This window comes from Vigna angularis, chromosome 1, assembly GCF_016808095.1.
Source record: "Vigna angularis cultivar LongXiaoDou No.4 chromosome 1, ASM1680809v1, whole genome shotgun sequence".
NCBI classification, from domain to species: domain Eukaryota; kingdom Viridiplantae; phylum Streptophyta; class Magnoliopsida; order Fabales; family Fabaceae; genus Vigna; species Vigna angularis.
The window spans coordinates 26,352,866-26,369,258 of record NC_068970.1 but is presented as its reverse complement, the minus strand read 5'-3'; the positions used below and the strand labels follow the sequence as shown (position 1 = coordinate 26,369,258).

Here is a 16,393-nt window from a genome sequence, read left to right as displayed (position 1 = left end):
TGTAACCAAGTATTTGAGACTGACTCCTCATGTTGCTCTTCCTTGACTCCATGATTCCAAGATCGGTTGCTACCTGTCTTCCTCCTTGTAACTAACTTTGAATTTGTCTCATTGTGCACTAGACCTTCCATGTGAGCATCCTTTCAACATTTGCATTAGTAGCCACCTCAACACTATTTTTCTTTCTTACATATGCATTTATTTTTATGTAGTTCCCTAACATAATTTCAAAATTTTGATATAGCTTATTCTATTACATTTTTTTCCACTCAATCTCATTTACATAGTACTTATAAACCATATATTACATTCTTCCATTATGTACTTTAATGGTTTTTAATTCACTTAAACTATCATCAGATAACTTTGATATTTTTAAAATTAAAAGACGCCGGAATACATTTGTGGGGGTATAGGAAGAATCGGCCCTTAAAATTATTTGACATAATATGAATGCATGTACTGAAATGCAAAAACTATGGTACGTATAGAGGATTAACAAAGAGAACCAAATAAAATAAAATCCCAAATATCAACGAATAAAGAATATTCACTAGAGGCCTTTCTGGAGTCTTTAACAATACAAAATCCCCATGACAATGGGTATATATGCCTAGCGACCAAACAATTGTCTCTCTGTACACGCCCTACACCTAAGTTTTATACAGTTGGACATTGATGCAGAACCATATCTTGCAGGTTACATCCCACCAGCAAAGCCATAAAACGTGTTAGTCAATGTCAAAACCATAGCTGGCCACGTCATGTAGAAGAACTCTTTAAGGGTTGGTGAATGCTCAACACAACATTCCGCATCTCAGGGAAGATGGATACAAGTACAAGTTCCAAAATTGCATATGCAAGTTGCTTCACACATATATTAGACTGAACACAAGAAGATGGTAGAATTGTTGTTAGTTTAGCAGAAAACTTTTGAAGAAGACAAAAAGAAAATCAAGGCAAACGGAAGAAAGAAATTTGGAAAAAGTGAATAGAGCAATGGTTATTGAGTAGAGATATAACCTGACTAAAGTAGTATACATCCCGGGCACAACGTCTGTACTGCTTATGGCCGATTAAGCTGACCAAAGTTGTTGGAGCTCCATCTGGTAAGAATTGAAATTTTACAGGTCAAAAGTCTGGGAATGTAAACTCTCACAATGCTACTGCTATTCTCATTTACATCAACAAAAGATTCTAAAGACTGTATGAAGAACATGGATGTTACATGGATGTACCATAACATTCAAAGACCTTCTTCAATGATTATGTGATTACATATTCACAAAAAATCTCTCAAGAGAATATTAAGGGCCAAAAAAATCCATAAATAAATGTAAAATGAGATGTGCATCTAAGTTAAGTAGAACGAAAAATAAATGCATGCTGTAACTTTGTTCAACAATCTCATCTAGCTCCAAATCACTGTAAACTAGCAATTATACAACTAATTCTTTAACAAATTAGAAGTCTTGTTCCATTTGTGGAATACGTGTAATTATGTGAAGTTTAGCTGACATTCAATCTAAAAACACAAGAAATTTGATCAGAATATACACATTTAGAGGGTGGTATTCATATATTTGTTGGACAACTTTGCTTAATGTTAATTAGTTTTAAAATGAAATCTTAAAAAGTTTTTGTATTCAACTTGTAAAAAGAGTATAATGAAAGAGTCTAATTACCAATAACTAAACATGTGTGACTACAACAAATAAACTGAGGTGCCAGTGCAAAATAATCAAAGATAACAGGGTGTTTGTTGCACTAACCTATGAAGAAAAATGAAATAAGCATGAAAGAATACTAATATTACAAAATGATAGGATACGAGTTGTGTGGTTAAAATGAAGAAAGACAATGATGTTTCGTGTGAGCACAAAGTACTTACCAAGCAAGAAAAGTTTTATTGTACTGTTATACACCCAACTGTGCTTTATGGTAATAAATGTTAATCTTGAAACGACATCACGATAAAAACGTATAACTAGTATAAACGAGTGTACGTTAACATGGAAGTGTGGTTTTGACGAGATAGTATAAGAGGGATAGTGATGCAGCCCCTATTAGAGAGATGGCAGAAAAAACAATTAAGGTGGTTTTGACAAACGCAAAGAAGACTACTCGAGGCTCATTAAAAGAGATCTCATAGTGAATAATACGTCTTATAATTTGGTTTATAACATGCCAAATGACATTGTGTGATTCATGTACCAAGTTTAAGCTTAGTGAGATAAAATTATTGTTCAGTATACAGGAAAGGAGATTAAATAATGGAAAACAATTGATTATATAAATATGAATTTCACATCTAGCTTCGATGTGGTTGGTGATAAATTTGTCTTCCTCTTACCGGGAACTCAAAGTAAATGCTGATTAGCTAGTTTTTATTTAGTCAAAATCCATATGAATATCAATGCTGTTGAATGAAATTTCAAAGTAGAATGATATCTAACCAGTAAACAGCAATCCCAAATTAACCAACATATGATTCCACAGGAAATAAAACTAACCAAACAACAGTTTCTTGATGTCACTTGCTCTACGAGCAGCCTCAAGCTGTTGCTCAAAAGAGCCAGACTCAGATTTTGTGATGTTGCTTCCGCCTGATCTGCTTTTTGTTTGAGAAGGGATTTCATCACTGTCACTACTTATCGTCCGAGGAGTCCCTACTCTTAAGAAAAACGTACCACCTGGCCAAAGAACCTGAAAACATGACAATACAAAATGAAACATTTGCACAAGCTAGCGTAAATAATAATTTTTTTTATCCTTTTTTCCTTGACTTCTGGAGATTATTCCATCCAAATTCAAGTGGTAATTGTAAATTCATATAAAGATATTTCGCACAAGAGTATTATTAGAAAAGAATTGTGCCCAAATTAATCTCAACAGCTGGTTCAAGGGGAAAGGATAACCCAAGTCTATAAGTAACAGGGAAATACTTTTTGTCACATAAATAGTCAATGTGGGACATCTAATTACACACAACCTCGCATTCAAGAATGGTCATATGAAAACGAAGCTGCAAGATACTACCTCACATTATCAATTGGATAGACTTTGTTACCATATCTCAAAAAGCAAACTTAAAGGGAGAGGGTTGTGCAATATAAGGAGTACTATGAGCACAAGGTCTCTGCATGCCCAAATTAATCTCAACAGCTGGTTCAAGGGGAAAGGATAACCCAAGTCTATAACTAATAGGGAAATACTTTTTGTCACATAAATAGTCAATGTGAGACATCTAATCACAAACAACCTCGCATTCAAGAATGGTCATATGAAAAACGAAGCTGCAAGATAGGACCTCACATCATCAATTGGATAGACTTTGTTACCATATCTCAAAAAGCAAACTTAAAGGGAGAGGGTTGTGCAATATAAGGAGTACTATGAGCACAAGGTCTCTGCATGTGCCTTCTCCACACATTAAGCACAACGGCCTCTTCAGTCTCCACTAAAACTTAAGCAAAGGATTAGAGTAGTGGACTTGACAATTACGAAATGAAGAGCCACAAATACTAGGCAAATAGGTTATAGAAGTTTCTTTTTCGATGATAAAAGAAAAATAACCATTGAAAGAAAAGAAATATCACAAAAAAGGATCCAAGAAGAATAAAATGTCCATTTATAAGAACAAAACGGCCTAACTATGTAAATAACACCTCAGCTCTGCATGTCTAACAAAACACTACTTGATTAGAAATCATTTACATCCAAGGTACCCTTTGGCCATTGAAAAATAACTGGTTTGCTCTCATAACTTGGATCAATTTGTTTCAACTAGTTTTTGAGCTTTTAGCAAGCATAGAGAGTAAAAGCTTTTATGATGCACAACTTATGCAGTTCAGTGGTATTTAATAATTGAAAGAATGGTCAGATTTTTAAGGGGAACTTTTAAAATCCAGTTCTAAACTAGGCTTATTTGGTTACTGTTAAACAAGGAAATAAGGATAGGGTTTGGAATGTGTTAAAAAGTGGACTTTAAGCCTGACTTAACTCCACAAAACCCAGCTTGTAACATGAGGTTTACACTCACTTATATACTATATATTCTATATATTGCCCTTATCTTTAGTCGATGTGGTACTTCCGACACATCCCTCGTGCCTATGTATATACATCTCGAATATGAGACTTGATATTAATGGGTGGTCCAATAGCGGGTGGAACCATGGTTATCGAACTCGCGAGTTAACTCGGTCGAGTTTACGAGTTCACTCGGTGCTTTCGAGTTAACTAGTAAGCAAACTCGTTTTTGGTGTGGGATTGGTAGAATCGCGAGTTGAGTTCCGATTTTGTGAGTTTGAGAAGAAATTTTTTTAGGACTCACCAGATTAGGTTTTTTGAGCTTTCGTTGAACCGATTCACTCACTGCTTTCATTCTCACTGTTCATCTCCTTTCTTGCGCTCTCGCCGTCAATCTCATCTTTTGATCTCGCCTCTGTCGCGCTGTCGTTCATCAGGTTCACCCTCTATCCTGTCGTCGATCACACCCTCTGTCACGCCTTCCTTGCCGTCGTTCGATCTTGCCTTCGTTCGCGTCGTTCGTGTCGTCGCCGTCAATCTTGCCATTGTCGTCGATCTCGCCGTTGCTGTCAAGCTCGCCGTTGTTGTCAATCTCGCCGTCGCAGTCGATCTCGCCGTCGTCGTCTCTGACCGTCAATCTCAACTGTAGAGCTCACGGGTTGCATAAGTGTAAACCCTCTGCCACCTATACTGTTGGTGATGTTTAAATTGATTTCATGTTTTATTACCAAAGCATTTTATAGCACCGCCCATTCATTTTATTTTTCAAAAATAAAATGTTGCACACTGGACTTTTGAACAACCCTTGCTGCTACAATATTTTAAGTTGTTCGGCATTTTATTTTTTATGTTTGTAGTGAAAAAGTTTATCTTATTATGTCTGAGAACGCATCAAACTCGGTAGAAGTTAATCCAAGTGTATTTTCAACAATTAAAAGTAGAATAAAAAATTCTGGGAAAATGATGATGGAGATGATGATGCCATTGTTAGAGGATTAGATATAGAGACTTTAATATTTCAATTTATGTTTTACAATAATAACATTTCTATGAAAAACATTTTTTTAAATTTATATTTTTTTTTTCATGTAAAGTAAACGATTCGAGTTTACATAAACTCTCGAGTTTGACAACATTGGGTGGAACAATATGACTAATAAACAACAAATCTTGCTACGATAAACTCTAACCCATGACTCTGATAGTATTGTAAAAACTGGACTTTAAGCCTAATTTAATCTCACAAAATTGGCTTTTAAGGTGAGATTTGCACCCATTTATATACTATAAATTGTCCTAACCGTAGTTAGCTGTTATAGGGAAAACTTTTGTAAAGTCTATATATAGTCTTACCAGGGTTGCGGGAATAGGGAGGATTGTAGTTATGTATACAGGGAATGTCCTCTGAGAGGAAGATTGCTTCCTTTGTAAACAATTGTTGAACAAATTAATTGAGGAATATTCAATGTAAAGGGGTTCTATCTACGCTTTCTTGGGACTTCTCTGTTTTCTGATCAAGGCACATAACAAGTTTGGTTTGACGTGCCAGATCAGCATTGCAAGGAATCATTGTGGAAGGTCATTTGAGTGTGTTGGAAAGATGGGCCAATGAACAAGGGAAGGTTGTGGCAGAAATGAAGATTGATCATTCCATTGTTAAGGACATGAAAGCGATCAAAGAACTCCTTCGAGAATTCAAGAAAGGATTGGTGCATGGCAACAAATCTAAAGAAGAGGGAGGAGAGATGCCTGGATGAAAAGGGTCAAACTACCTACCTTTGAAGAAAGTGATCAACCGCATTGGATAGCACGTGTTGACAATTTTTTTGAAGTGCAAAATATAATTCAAAAGGAAAATTGTGATCGGTTCTTATCAGCATGGAAGGAAAAGCAAATCAATAGTTTAGGTTTTAGCACTAGAAAATCAAAAACCCATCTTGGGAGGATTTCACAACCGCTCAAAGTAGAAGATTTGGAGGTCAAGAGTGCAGTACTATTTTCGAAAAGTTAGTAGCCATACACCAAAATGAAAAGGTTGAAGATTTCATCCTGGAGTTCAAATTATTGGTGTCACAAGTTCCTCAAACATCATAAGATCAATTGATGTGGTATTTCTTTGCAGGGCTACAATATAACAATTGAAACCAAATTCACCCACATGATCCAAAGGACTAGATTAGAGCTATGGAAATTGCTCGAGACGTTGAAGAAGCTATGCAAGAACCATGACAAGTGGTGGATCAAAGTGGGTGGTTGGGTATTGTTAAGAAGTGGACTTTAAGTTTAACTTAACTCCACAAAACCGGCTTATAAAGTGAGGTTGTACCCACTTATATACTATAAATTGTCCTATCTCTAGTTGATGTGAGACTTCCAACACACTCCCCTAATGCTGAGGTATATACATCTAGAGCGTGAGATTAGACATTAATAAGATAGCGACCCAATAGCAGATGGAACAATATGCCCAACAAACAACAAATATCCCAATAGCAGGTGGCACAATAGGCCAAACAAACAAGAAATTTCACTAGGATAGGCTTTAACTCATGACTCTGATACTATGTTAAGAAGTGGACTTAACTCAATCTCACAAAACCGGCTTGTAAACCGAGGTTTGCACTCACTTATATACTATAAATTGGTCTTATCTCTAGTCAATGTGAGACTTCCAATAGGTACTATATGAAAATTCATCCTCACAGACAAGTGTCTATGCCTACAAGGTTACACACGAAGCTATCAACACACTATTATAGCCCATACATGTCCTCAACCAAGGGGGGACGGAGGCTTACCGACTACAATATCCAGATACATCTCGCATACATCTAGTTTTCCATATTTCACAATTAAAATTAGTAGTTGGGAGTCATCAAGTCGAGAAAGAATTTCCACATGAACTTCAAGGGCAAACTTCGGTTTGTTTTCCCCATCAAATTTTGGATAACAGGATTGTACAACATCATGATGAACCAATACAACAAGTGTTGGCATAATGGCAAGAGGGAGGACCAAAGATGTTTCCACAATACATGACTAGTTTCAAGAGTTCAACCTTGAGTACAAGGTCTATTCCAGTCATGGTGGGAAAGCTAGGGGAATAAGGATAGGGTTTGGAATCTATACTATAGAAATGATTTAAGAATAACTGTAGTTAGCTGTTACAAGGCAGAGACTTTTGTAAAGTCTATATATATATACATAGTCTTATCCCTTGAAAGGAAGATCGTTCCCTTTATAAATGATTGTTGAACAGATTGATTGAGGAATACTCAGTGTAAAGGGGTTCTATCTATGCTTTCTTGGGACTTCTCTATTTCTTGTCAAAGAGCGAATCAGTTACACTATTCATTAATTGGTATAACATTGACTTCGTGGCTCTGAGGTACTATGGATATGACAAATATTTTGTTCAATTATGGTATCCATTAACAAACAGCAATTAGCTCATTACAACTATATCCGTGAGTTAGATATCCCCCATCCAACAGAGAAATGGTTATTTAATCATGAACAACCAAGCCTAGTTTCACTACTGTTTATTTGTATTAAAAGCTTCATTTTTCTGAGTTGATATACAGTGTCATCTAAAAATGTTTATGAAGTTTAAGCTCAATACTTACATCTTGAACCCATCGAATCCCCTGGGCAATAGTTTCCTCTCTCCGGAGCCAATGTATCTGTCTCACGAGCCAATCGTCAATTGCATCTTCCATCACCAGTTGTAATATCTGTTTTGACATCCAATAGACTTGCCTCCTGCATAAACATATATGGTTAATTAGTAAATTATTCTTTTCAGTCAGGGGGTTAAAGAATGAAGGTGGTGAACGGTAACACTAAGATTTCTATCAGTAAATAGAGGAACTGAGAGGATTTAGTATCTCTGTGTAAGTTTGAGAGAACTGTTGTGAGCTAAAACTCTAGAAAGTTTTATAACAAATACAACCTAGGTATCCATCAAAAGTCTTCTTTAACTAACTGGCCCTTAAATATAAAACTTATAATTATCAAGAATCTTTATTTCTTCCACATTTCTTGTACAAGAAGAACCCAAACCATTTGTGGTTTGTGTCTCGTTCTTCTCTCAATCAGTCTCTACTCTTTGGTAGAACCCTAATCTAAAATCTTTCCCTACATCAATTAAATGCATCTAGACTCATTCCCTACCTCAAAATAGAAGGTGGTGGAGCCCTTTGACCTTGAAGCATGGTGTTGGTGTCAAGAATTTTTTGAAGTTCTGAAAGCATCACTTTAAACGATTCCTGCCTATTTATGCATTTAATTTTCAGTTCATTAAGATTGGTACAAGCTCTAATTTCTTTACAACTTCTTGAATTACTTCATAGGGACTTGGACATTATGGGGGTACCTTAGTCCCATATTGAGTAGCATGGAATGCTCCAAAGAGTATTTAAGTGCTTAATTCTCTTCGTTTAACCAGCTTTTAAGGAAGGTTTCTCGAAGTACTTATCAATTGGTCTTAGAGCTAATTGTCAACGTCTCAAAAAGTGCTACCTACAAAGGGACTGATGAGAAAGGGCTAGTGAAGTGTCAACTGCCGAGGCATTGGCGCTATAACAGTGTGGGATGACTCAATAGAGTAGTCAAATGTTTGGTTCTCCCCACTAAACAGATAGTTTTTAAGGGAGGGTCAGTTTATCTAGAAACTTATTCAATATAACCACAAAGTCAAGGTTATAATTAAACTCTTAATAGAATTTATTGAATTGAGATTTTGACATAATTGCGTGCTTTTCACCTGAAAGTTAACCATGGTGAATTTTCCAAAAAGAACTCACAAGTTTTAAAAATATATTTATTACAATCAAAAGTGGAAGGGCATCATCAAGATTTGATATAAATCAAAACATATAAAGTCAAAACAAATTTCCACCACCAATACAGAAAAAGCATAAGTTGAACAATTATCAGTCACCACTAAGCTATGCTAAATTTTAATAAAGAGAGGGTGCAAGGATCAGACTCTCGTCTACTTTGCCATGAATGTTTCATATCATATAAAGTAACCTCACTCTAAAATCGTTAGCTGCTAGGTATAATACAATTCTATGTATAATTTTTGCCTCTAACAACGTGCGAAATAACCTAGTATATGAAGATAACTTGTAATCTAGAAAAACACCTAACATAAACATCAAAAGAAGCTTCTTCAAATTGGTATAGGATTAAATACTTTTGGAAAGTGTTCAGTGTTACAGACATTATTTCTAGCACTTACATGAAAGTTACAGAACAACCAGATAGAGTGGTATACCTTATCCAGCCTCTTTTCTTAAGCTGAAATATGTTGTCAACCAAATCCAAAATAGGGACACTAACATTAGATGGGGTCCACTGCAAAAAAGGAATATAACAAACTTGTTAATATTCTTAATGTCTTTTAAACCAGAAAAAGGAAACAAGGCTCTCATCAACGAATGAAAAGACAGGATCCAGACAATGTTCTGCTTCATGAAAATACAAGTAAATAAACAGTCCTCATTTTCTCTAGTTTTCAAACAACTATTCTTTCCCAAAGGAGGAGGGAGCAAAAATGAGTAAGCAGCTACAGTAGACCACCAAGCATGCTTCCAGTAAGTTCTTGAACACCAATATGTTTGTTTCATACTTCTCATTTTTACTTAATGAAAGAAAAAGTTACAGAAAACAAAATCTTTTCGAAGTATTTGAGGTAACAGAATATTTAAGACCTGACCAAGTCTATGAAAGCTAGGATGCATGATAATAGCTAAGCTTAAAATATTTGGAGGATAAACCTATTGGCACAAACAAAATCCCTAAGAGAATAAAATTAGCGTTTTTCCAACTAATTAATGAACCCAGTAAAACTGTAGAATCTTCACTTTTTACTTGTTAAGGAATCATCAGATTTTTTTTTTTCGAAAAAAAAGAAAAGAGAGAAAGAGAAGTACTATGTTCTATGGTTTTCATAATGTTTCAGACTATCAGCTGTAAAGGCTGTTTCCAGCTTGACCAAATGGGCAGAATTCTAGCATTCATCTTAGTCCCAAAAACAATGACCAGCTAATAAATATACTAAGCACACAGCAGCAAGCACCAGAACAGGTATCCAAATTTCTCAGTCAATAGCTGAAGTGAAAATTGTAAACCAGAAAGAAAAGTAAACTTGGCTGACTAGACAGACCTCAGGTGGCCCTCCAATTGGATCCTCTGAATTATCATGAATCAGAATGAAATTAGTAGTAGGAACATCATTGCCAACCCTAGCTTCCACCACCATATCATGCTTTCTATCAAAATCCAAGTTGCTGGACTCTTCATCATGGTTGTTTAATGGAGGTGAGTAACCCTTTAAGATCAATGCATTGTCATAATGTGACTCACTATCTTGTGCTACTTCTCTAACAATACTCTCATCGTCAAAATTGTTGTTCTTTTCACCTTCCTCATTATCAGAGCTTAACACACTTTCTGCAGTACCTTGCCTTGGAATGATTTTGTCAATTTCATCTGAATTCAAGGTCAAGTTCCATGTGACAGTAGATGTAGCGGATCCCTCACTCATGAGGGATGATGAACCAACGACTTTTCGCCTCAAACCATCTGAAACCCCTTTAAACTGGCGTACAATATCATCCATTGCATCATCTACATTGACTGTTAAAATAAAATTCAATTCAAATATTGAATTTCGAATCAATACAATGCACAAATAACGTTTAGATTTAAAAAGCCATTTTCAAATTAGGGTTAAGTAACATAGAAAGTGAGTTTGGACCTAACTCAACCTTACAATAGAATAGCTGCCTAGTCCCCTATTCTATCATGCCCAACCAACCCACAACAATGCAAGAAAAGTTTCCAACTCATGGGCTTGAGTCCTCAAATAACCCAGAAAAGGCACACTGGATAGGTACAGCGGGAAGCTTTTCTCCCCCTTGTATTCAATCTTTCCTTTTGGGGATCATTGAACCTACTTCCCTAAGGTTAGTAGTAATTACACCAAGACCCTAATCGATTCAAAAAGAGTACATGTTCACCATCTTTTTTGTAATACACATAGTATGCTTAAAAGTAACAAAGCAAGGGATGTGCAAGGGAAGTATGTGTAATTTATGAAACAAGTAATGTGTAAGTTATTTGCTGCTAACCTCAGGAAAAGTCGGTGTAATTAATTATTCCTTTTATTACTTTTTTAATGGTAACCAAACATTCAAAAGTTTAGGACTTCAAAAATTTTAAAAACAAACTTGCCAACAAAAATCCATTAACCTAGAAGATTAACAGTAAGGGCTACTATATATAGAATAGTTACAGCCTGAGCATTTAATGGCATTATGGCATAAAACCAAAATGTTAGAACCAGATACCTGCCAAGGTCTTCATCACTGAAGGAGATTTCCCAAATGAGTAGTTCTTCAGGGGTAAATCAGAACAAAAATAGTTGTTAGATCATAGATTGTCATTGTCAACTTTCACATCCAATAGTGCCAAGCAAAAACTATATAAAGGTCCGTCATAAGAAGTTGTGATAAGAAATACCAAGCAGATACACACCTTTGAGGAAACACTAAAGAAATCCCATACTTCATGTTGTTCAGCAACATTAGCTATTGATAGGAGATCCTGAAGCAAGATTAATTATTAAAAATGTGTAAAAAGGGAAACTTAAGAATATTTCTTGGACTAGGAATAAGATACCTGGAGATATTTATCAAGTTGAATGCAACGTTGATGTACAAAAGCGTCATCTGTGCTTGAGGAAAATATCCTTTTAGGAGGCAAATGCAGTGTGTAATTGGGAATATCTTTAAGGTGCCGATGCAATCGCTCAAAATTTCGGTATCTGAATATCACCAAAACAAAATATGATAAGTCAAAGCACAGATATAAAGAATGGAATAAAACAATTGTGATTGAACAAATTTATTCTCCATGAAGGAGCAGTCTGAACTCAATAGTGGAAAGAACGATGAGAAAATAAAATATATTATTTTCAGATTCTTGCATTTAGTTCAATGGGCTTCAACCTTAAAAAGTAAAAATAATTACACCTTGTATAATTGAATTGTCTAAATTTCAAAAACCAAACAGAGACAAATTGTTAACAACTGCTATTATAAAAACGAGTATGAAAGAAGTATACCTTCTTTTTACAAACCAAGTTTTATTTTGTGCATCAGTCACTGCAATTGAATAAACAGCAAAACATGTGGAGCCAAGTTTCTCAAAATATGCTCCCAACACCTGCAATGTATAAATATCAAAAACAACAATCGAGTACCAACAGAACTAAAAACTCAATCCAATTCATAAAAGGCTACCGACTGACAAAAGAGATTCTATATCTATTAATAATACATTTTAGAATACTGTATCTGAAAACTATTATAGCCAAAAGTGCTTACCTGACACCGGAGCTTAGGAACCAACGGCACTTCTTTCCTAACAACCATGTCAGAAGAACTTTTTCCCCGAAATCCTTCACCATGCCTCTCGAATTCGGGGTTATAAAACTCTGGTATTATGGGGCCCCCTTTATTAGTTAGGATTCCCAAGGAAGAAGCACTATTGGACCTCTTCAGTGGACTTTTATAACCATCAGTAGCAAGATCTTTCACAAAAGATAATTCTTTGTCAGGGTTTTGAGAAGATTCCAAAATTTTTGCAGTTGCAACACTTTGTAGGGAATCTGAACCCAAGGCATGCAATGGTGGAAGAGAAGACTTCCCCTCTGCAACTTCATATTTTCCACGTTTACTTGCTGATGTTTCCTGAGCCAATTTTCTCTGAGTCAGTGAACTGTCAGTAGAGGGACTCTTGGCAGGAAGATCCTGAAAGCCACCTTTGATAATTTTGTTCTCTTTCCTTTTGTAATTCCTTCCCTTTGTCCACATGTTCTCCAGATTCTCAGGCATAAGAATTTCAGTTCTCCTCTGAGTTGCAACCTCCAACATTCGTGCCCAATCAGCAGGCCTGGTCTGTGAAGATTCTTGATAGAGAATGTTACCTTGCAATGATGTCCCTCCTTGATCACTCATTTTAGCCAATACCATATCAGTTCCTTGATTTAATGATGGATTCTTATTAGAGGGTGTAAGATTGTTGGGTCCACTCTCACTGGAAACAGAATGTCCATGATGACCTGCTACATTAGTTGACTGATTACTAACCATACCTTCCGTACCATCATCATTAAGGAGAAGAATAAGAGCTTCAATCAGTTCATTAATATACCTAATTATCAAAAGAAAAATGTTATTATGAATGGGAATTACAAAATTTATAAAGAAATGCAGTTAAAATGCAACTCCAATTTTTCCAGTCTTGTAGATGACTAACAACACAATATATTATTTAAGATGCAAATGCTCTACAACATTTGTTCATAAAATGTTTTCAATTGTCTCAGCTAAACAATATGATTTACCCTTTTAACACTACATATAACAAACAGTGAAAGTAATCTTATCCTACTAGGTAAGGCCAACTACATAAATCACACAAACCATATTTGGCTGGATTAAGAATGAAATTCTCAAGGATATGACTAACTATCAAGAATGAAATTCCAATTTATTTCTTGGTCTCCCTGTACCAGTTTTCAGTGTTAAAAACATACAATTTACTCTCTTTACCGGTGCCTCCAATACCTTATTTGCACATTTAAGCAATTATTTTTCACTTTTTACTTATCAAGTGCCATATGTTCTTGTATACAATCACTTTATATCCTATCCCTTCTTATAGGAAGTCCGAAAAGGAAATCATGATAGAAACCTATTCTTATAGGAAGTCATTAAGTCTTGTCTCCGAAAGTTTTCAAGTTATCACATTCTTATTGGCTGTATAGCTTAAATATAAGTCACGTTAATGCCTTTCTTTCCCAAAGTCATCCGCAAAACTTCTCTAGGTACTGGATCATATTTTTTTAAAGTGAATTAAATAAAATCACTTTACAGTTAAACATGCTTGGTATAACATACATAAATATTACAAGGTAAGCAATCAAAGGGCCCTAACACAGTTTGAAATATAATTATCGTTCCATCCTATATTTTACACCTTCCACTTTGAACCTACTTAACCAAGTAAAGTTAAATATGATTTCAACAAAGACTAGGAAAAAAAACTATTTTTCTCAAAACCGCACAACTTTAAATCTTGAACAAAGCAACCTTCAAAAGAATTGATACTGTTATGATACACCAAATCTCAGCAAAATTGAATTATTAAATATAAGATAAAATATTCAACAACATACCCAGGGCTTGCCAAATTCATAATAGGTTGCATTACCAAGCAAGTTAATAATTCTCGAGCTATAGAACGAATCACAGGACACTGAGCTTCCCGTTGTCTTAGTACTGTAGCTAAAACTGCAGTCATTAGCTGCTGAAGGACCTGACAAAAAGAGCATTCATTAGATATGATACAAGACATCATTATAAAAGGAAATTATTATAACACAAGAACACTCCACTCACACCTTGTACTCACTCTCAGGAGATATTAGTGCCGGATGTAGCTCCTTAGAATTCAATAGATGGAATTTTAATCTGTCATCCCTCTCCTCAGAAGACAATGTTTTCATAACATCAACACCTATAGCAGCTTGATTTCTTCTGAAAAGTTCTATATGATCACCTATTAAATCAACTAAATCCCTGAAATGTAAATGAAAGATAAGACAATTAGTAGTTTTTATAATACTTTCCCTAGCACCAAATACAGGAGATGGAAAACCAGATACCTTGTCAGCAAGTCAACCAGGTTTATATCTTTAACCCTTCCAGATATTTCAGCTAGAACATCCATGATTATTGCCCGAATCTGCTCTGGAAACTCCTTGTCAGGAGTAATTTCTGAGTACCACAAATCAACCACGAAATCCTTCAAAATCTTATCAATGAACTCTCTCATTGCAGCCTCCACAACAGGGGAATCAATTTTTCTCTTCCATTTTGCAGGGGGTGGTAAACTAGTGAGGCGTGAATCCTTCAAAGACAACTGCTTCTTCTCCAAATGAGATAAATAGGTCAGCGGTTTAGGCTGTTGAACCTTCCAACTGAACTCCACCCTTTTAAAAAGAATACGCAGCCCCGCAACAAATATGATCGACATGGGTAGATTCATCCACATTGATTTACTTGTATCTACAACACATAATCACCATACAGAACATAAGCTCAAAGGAAAAAGAAAAGCAGGCCCATTAAATAAGAATCATAGTACACGCTTTCCTCCTTTCCCATTAACAAAGACAAGATCACAGAAACACTTCAATTGAAATCATAACTAAAAGAACACGACAAGTTACACACTTGCAATCAAAATATAATACAGAATCACAGTGAGTTCAGATAATCCATATAATTTCAGTTCCACACTCTTAAGCATTACTAATGAACTCAAGCAGCATTAATACAGTCCAAGGAAGCTACTAATTCCAAAAAGTAAATCAAAATTGAGAGTGGAAACATGAAATTCGTTCACTAATTCACTAATTACACACTAATACTATACTAAAGAGAAAACCCTGAAATGAAATCAAAGGAAATCAGAAGAAGAGGAAAACTTACGAGTTAGGAAATAGGAAACAGCGAATATACAGAGGGCCCACCAGAGAGTGCGGAGCTTGGCCTCTTGGATCAGATCATTCACACTCTCCATGCCCCCGACAACACCGATTGGAACAAACAAATCACCCTCTGTGTTTTGCTCTGTTCACACTTCGATTTCAATTTCGATTCCTTCGCGGGTTTCGATAAACAACAAGAACAGCTGGAATTTGATATCCCCTCACCCCACCAACAATTAAACGTTGATAACAAATATAAACTTATATCCTTTACGACTTTATGAGTTGGTCACTCGCGCAAGATCATCGATCGAAGATAGTTATGAAAAAAAAAAAGATAAAAGATAACGTGCTTAACATACGGTGAAGATGCTGCGACCAAAATTTCGCAGCCTATCTTTTGGAAATTATAATTTCCTTCTCCCTCTCGCAATAATTCAAGTCCACCCTTAATCTATGTTGTAACAGATTATAAATTTATAATTATTTATATTCATTATCATTATTACTGGTGTACTGTTACATGGTTTTACTTTTTCATAATCTATGTTGTTATTGATTATAAATTATAAATATTTATACTTATTATCATTATTACTGGTATACTGTTACATTGTTTTACTTTTCCATTTTTTTAATAATTACGGTATTTTGTCCTTTTGAATTTCAGTAATTAATTACGTACCAATCTCTTTCCAAACCAATTTTATCTCTTTTTTTTCTATCTTTTCTAACGATCGTAATCAAAACAAAATAGTTATGCTCGATCAACTAGGATTATTATAAATTCCT

General features: G+C 35.3%; 1 protein-coding gene across 2 annotated transcripts; it reads right to left on the bottom strand.

Annotated features, from left to right (window-relative positions):
• Nucleotides 1–513: 513 nt before the first annotated feature.
• On the bottom strand, nt 514–16,056 carry LOC108344487 (uncharacterized). 2 transcript variants are annotated; one of them, XM_017582929.2, is made up of 15 exons: nt 15,603–16,056; nt 14,774–15,176; nt 14,510–14,687; nt 14,285–14,424; nt 12,429–13,257; nt 12,167–12,267; nt 11,722–11,866; nt 11,578–11,646; nt 11,391–11,436; nt 10,205–10,677; nt 9,314–9,393; nt 7,659–7,794; nt 2,514–2,706; nt 1,024–1,106; nt 514–885 (listed from the first exon to the last, which is right to left on the bottom strand). In XM_017582929.2, the coding sequence occupies exons 1-15, from the start codon at nt 15,691–15,693 to the stop codon at nt 763–765; spliced, it is 3,090 nt and encodes a 1,029-aa protein (XP_017438418.1). In that variant the 5' UTR covers nt 15,694–16,056; the 3' UTR covers nt 514–762. The 2 variants fall into 2 exon arrangements, with proteins under 2 accessions (XP_017438418.1, XP_052730530.1); XM_052874570.1 differs by having other exon boundaries at nt 12,429–13,165; nt 14,320–14,424; nt 14,521–14,687.
• Between the last annotated feature and the right edge of the window lie 337 nt (nt 16,057–16,393).

Bases quoted from the DNA above. Each gene is read 5' to 3' on its own strand.
- LOC108344487 (XM_017582929.2), bottom strand. From the start codon at position 15,693: ATGGAGAGTGTGAATGATCTGATCCAAGAGGCCAAGCTCCGCACTCTC. The intron at 12,268-12,428 runs GTAAGCACTTTT...TATACATTGCAG, and splicing joins TTCCTAAGCTCCGGTGTCAG to GTGTTGGGAGCATATTTTGA. The intron at 2,707-7,658 runs GTAAGTATTGAG...TCATGTTTTCAG, and splicing joins GGATTCGATGGGTTCAAGAT to GTTCTTTGGCCAGGTGGTAC.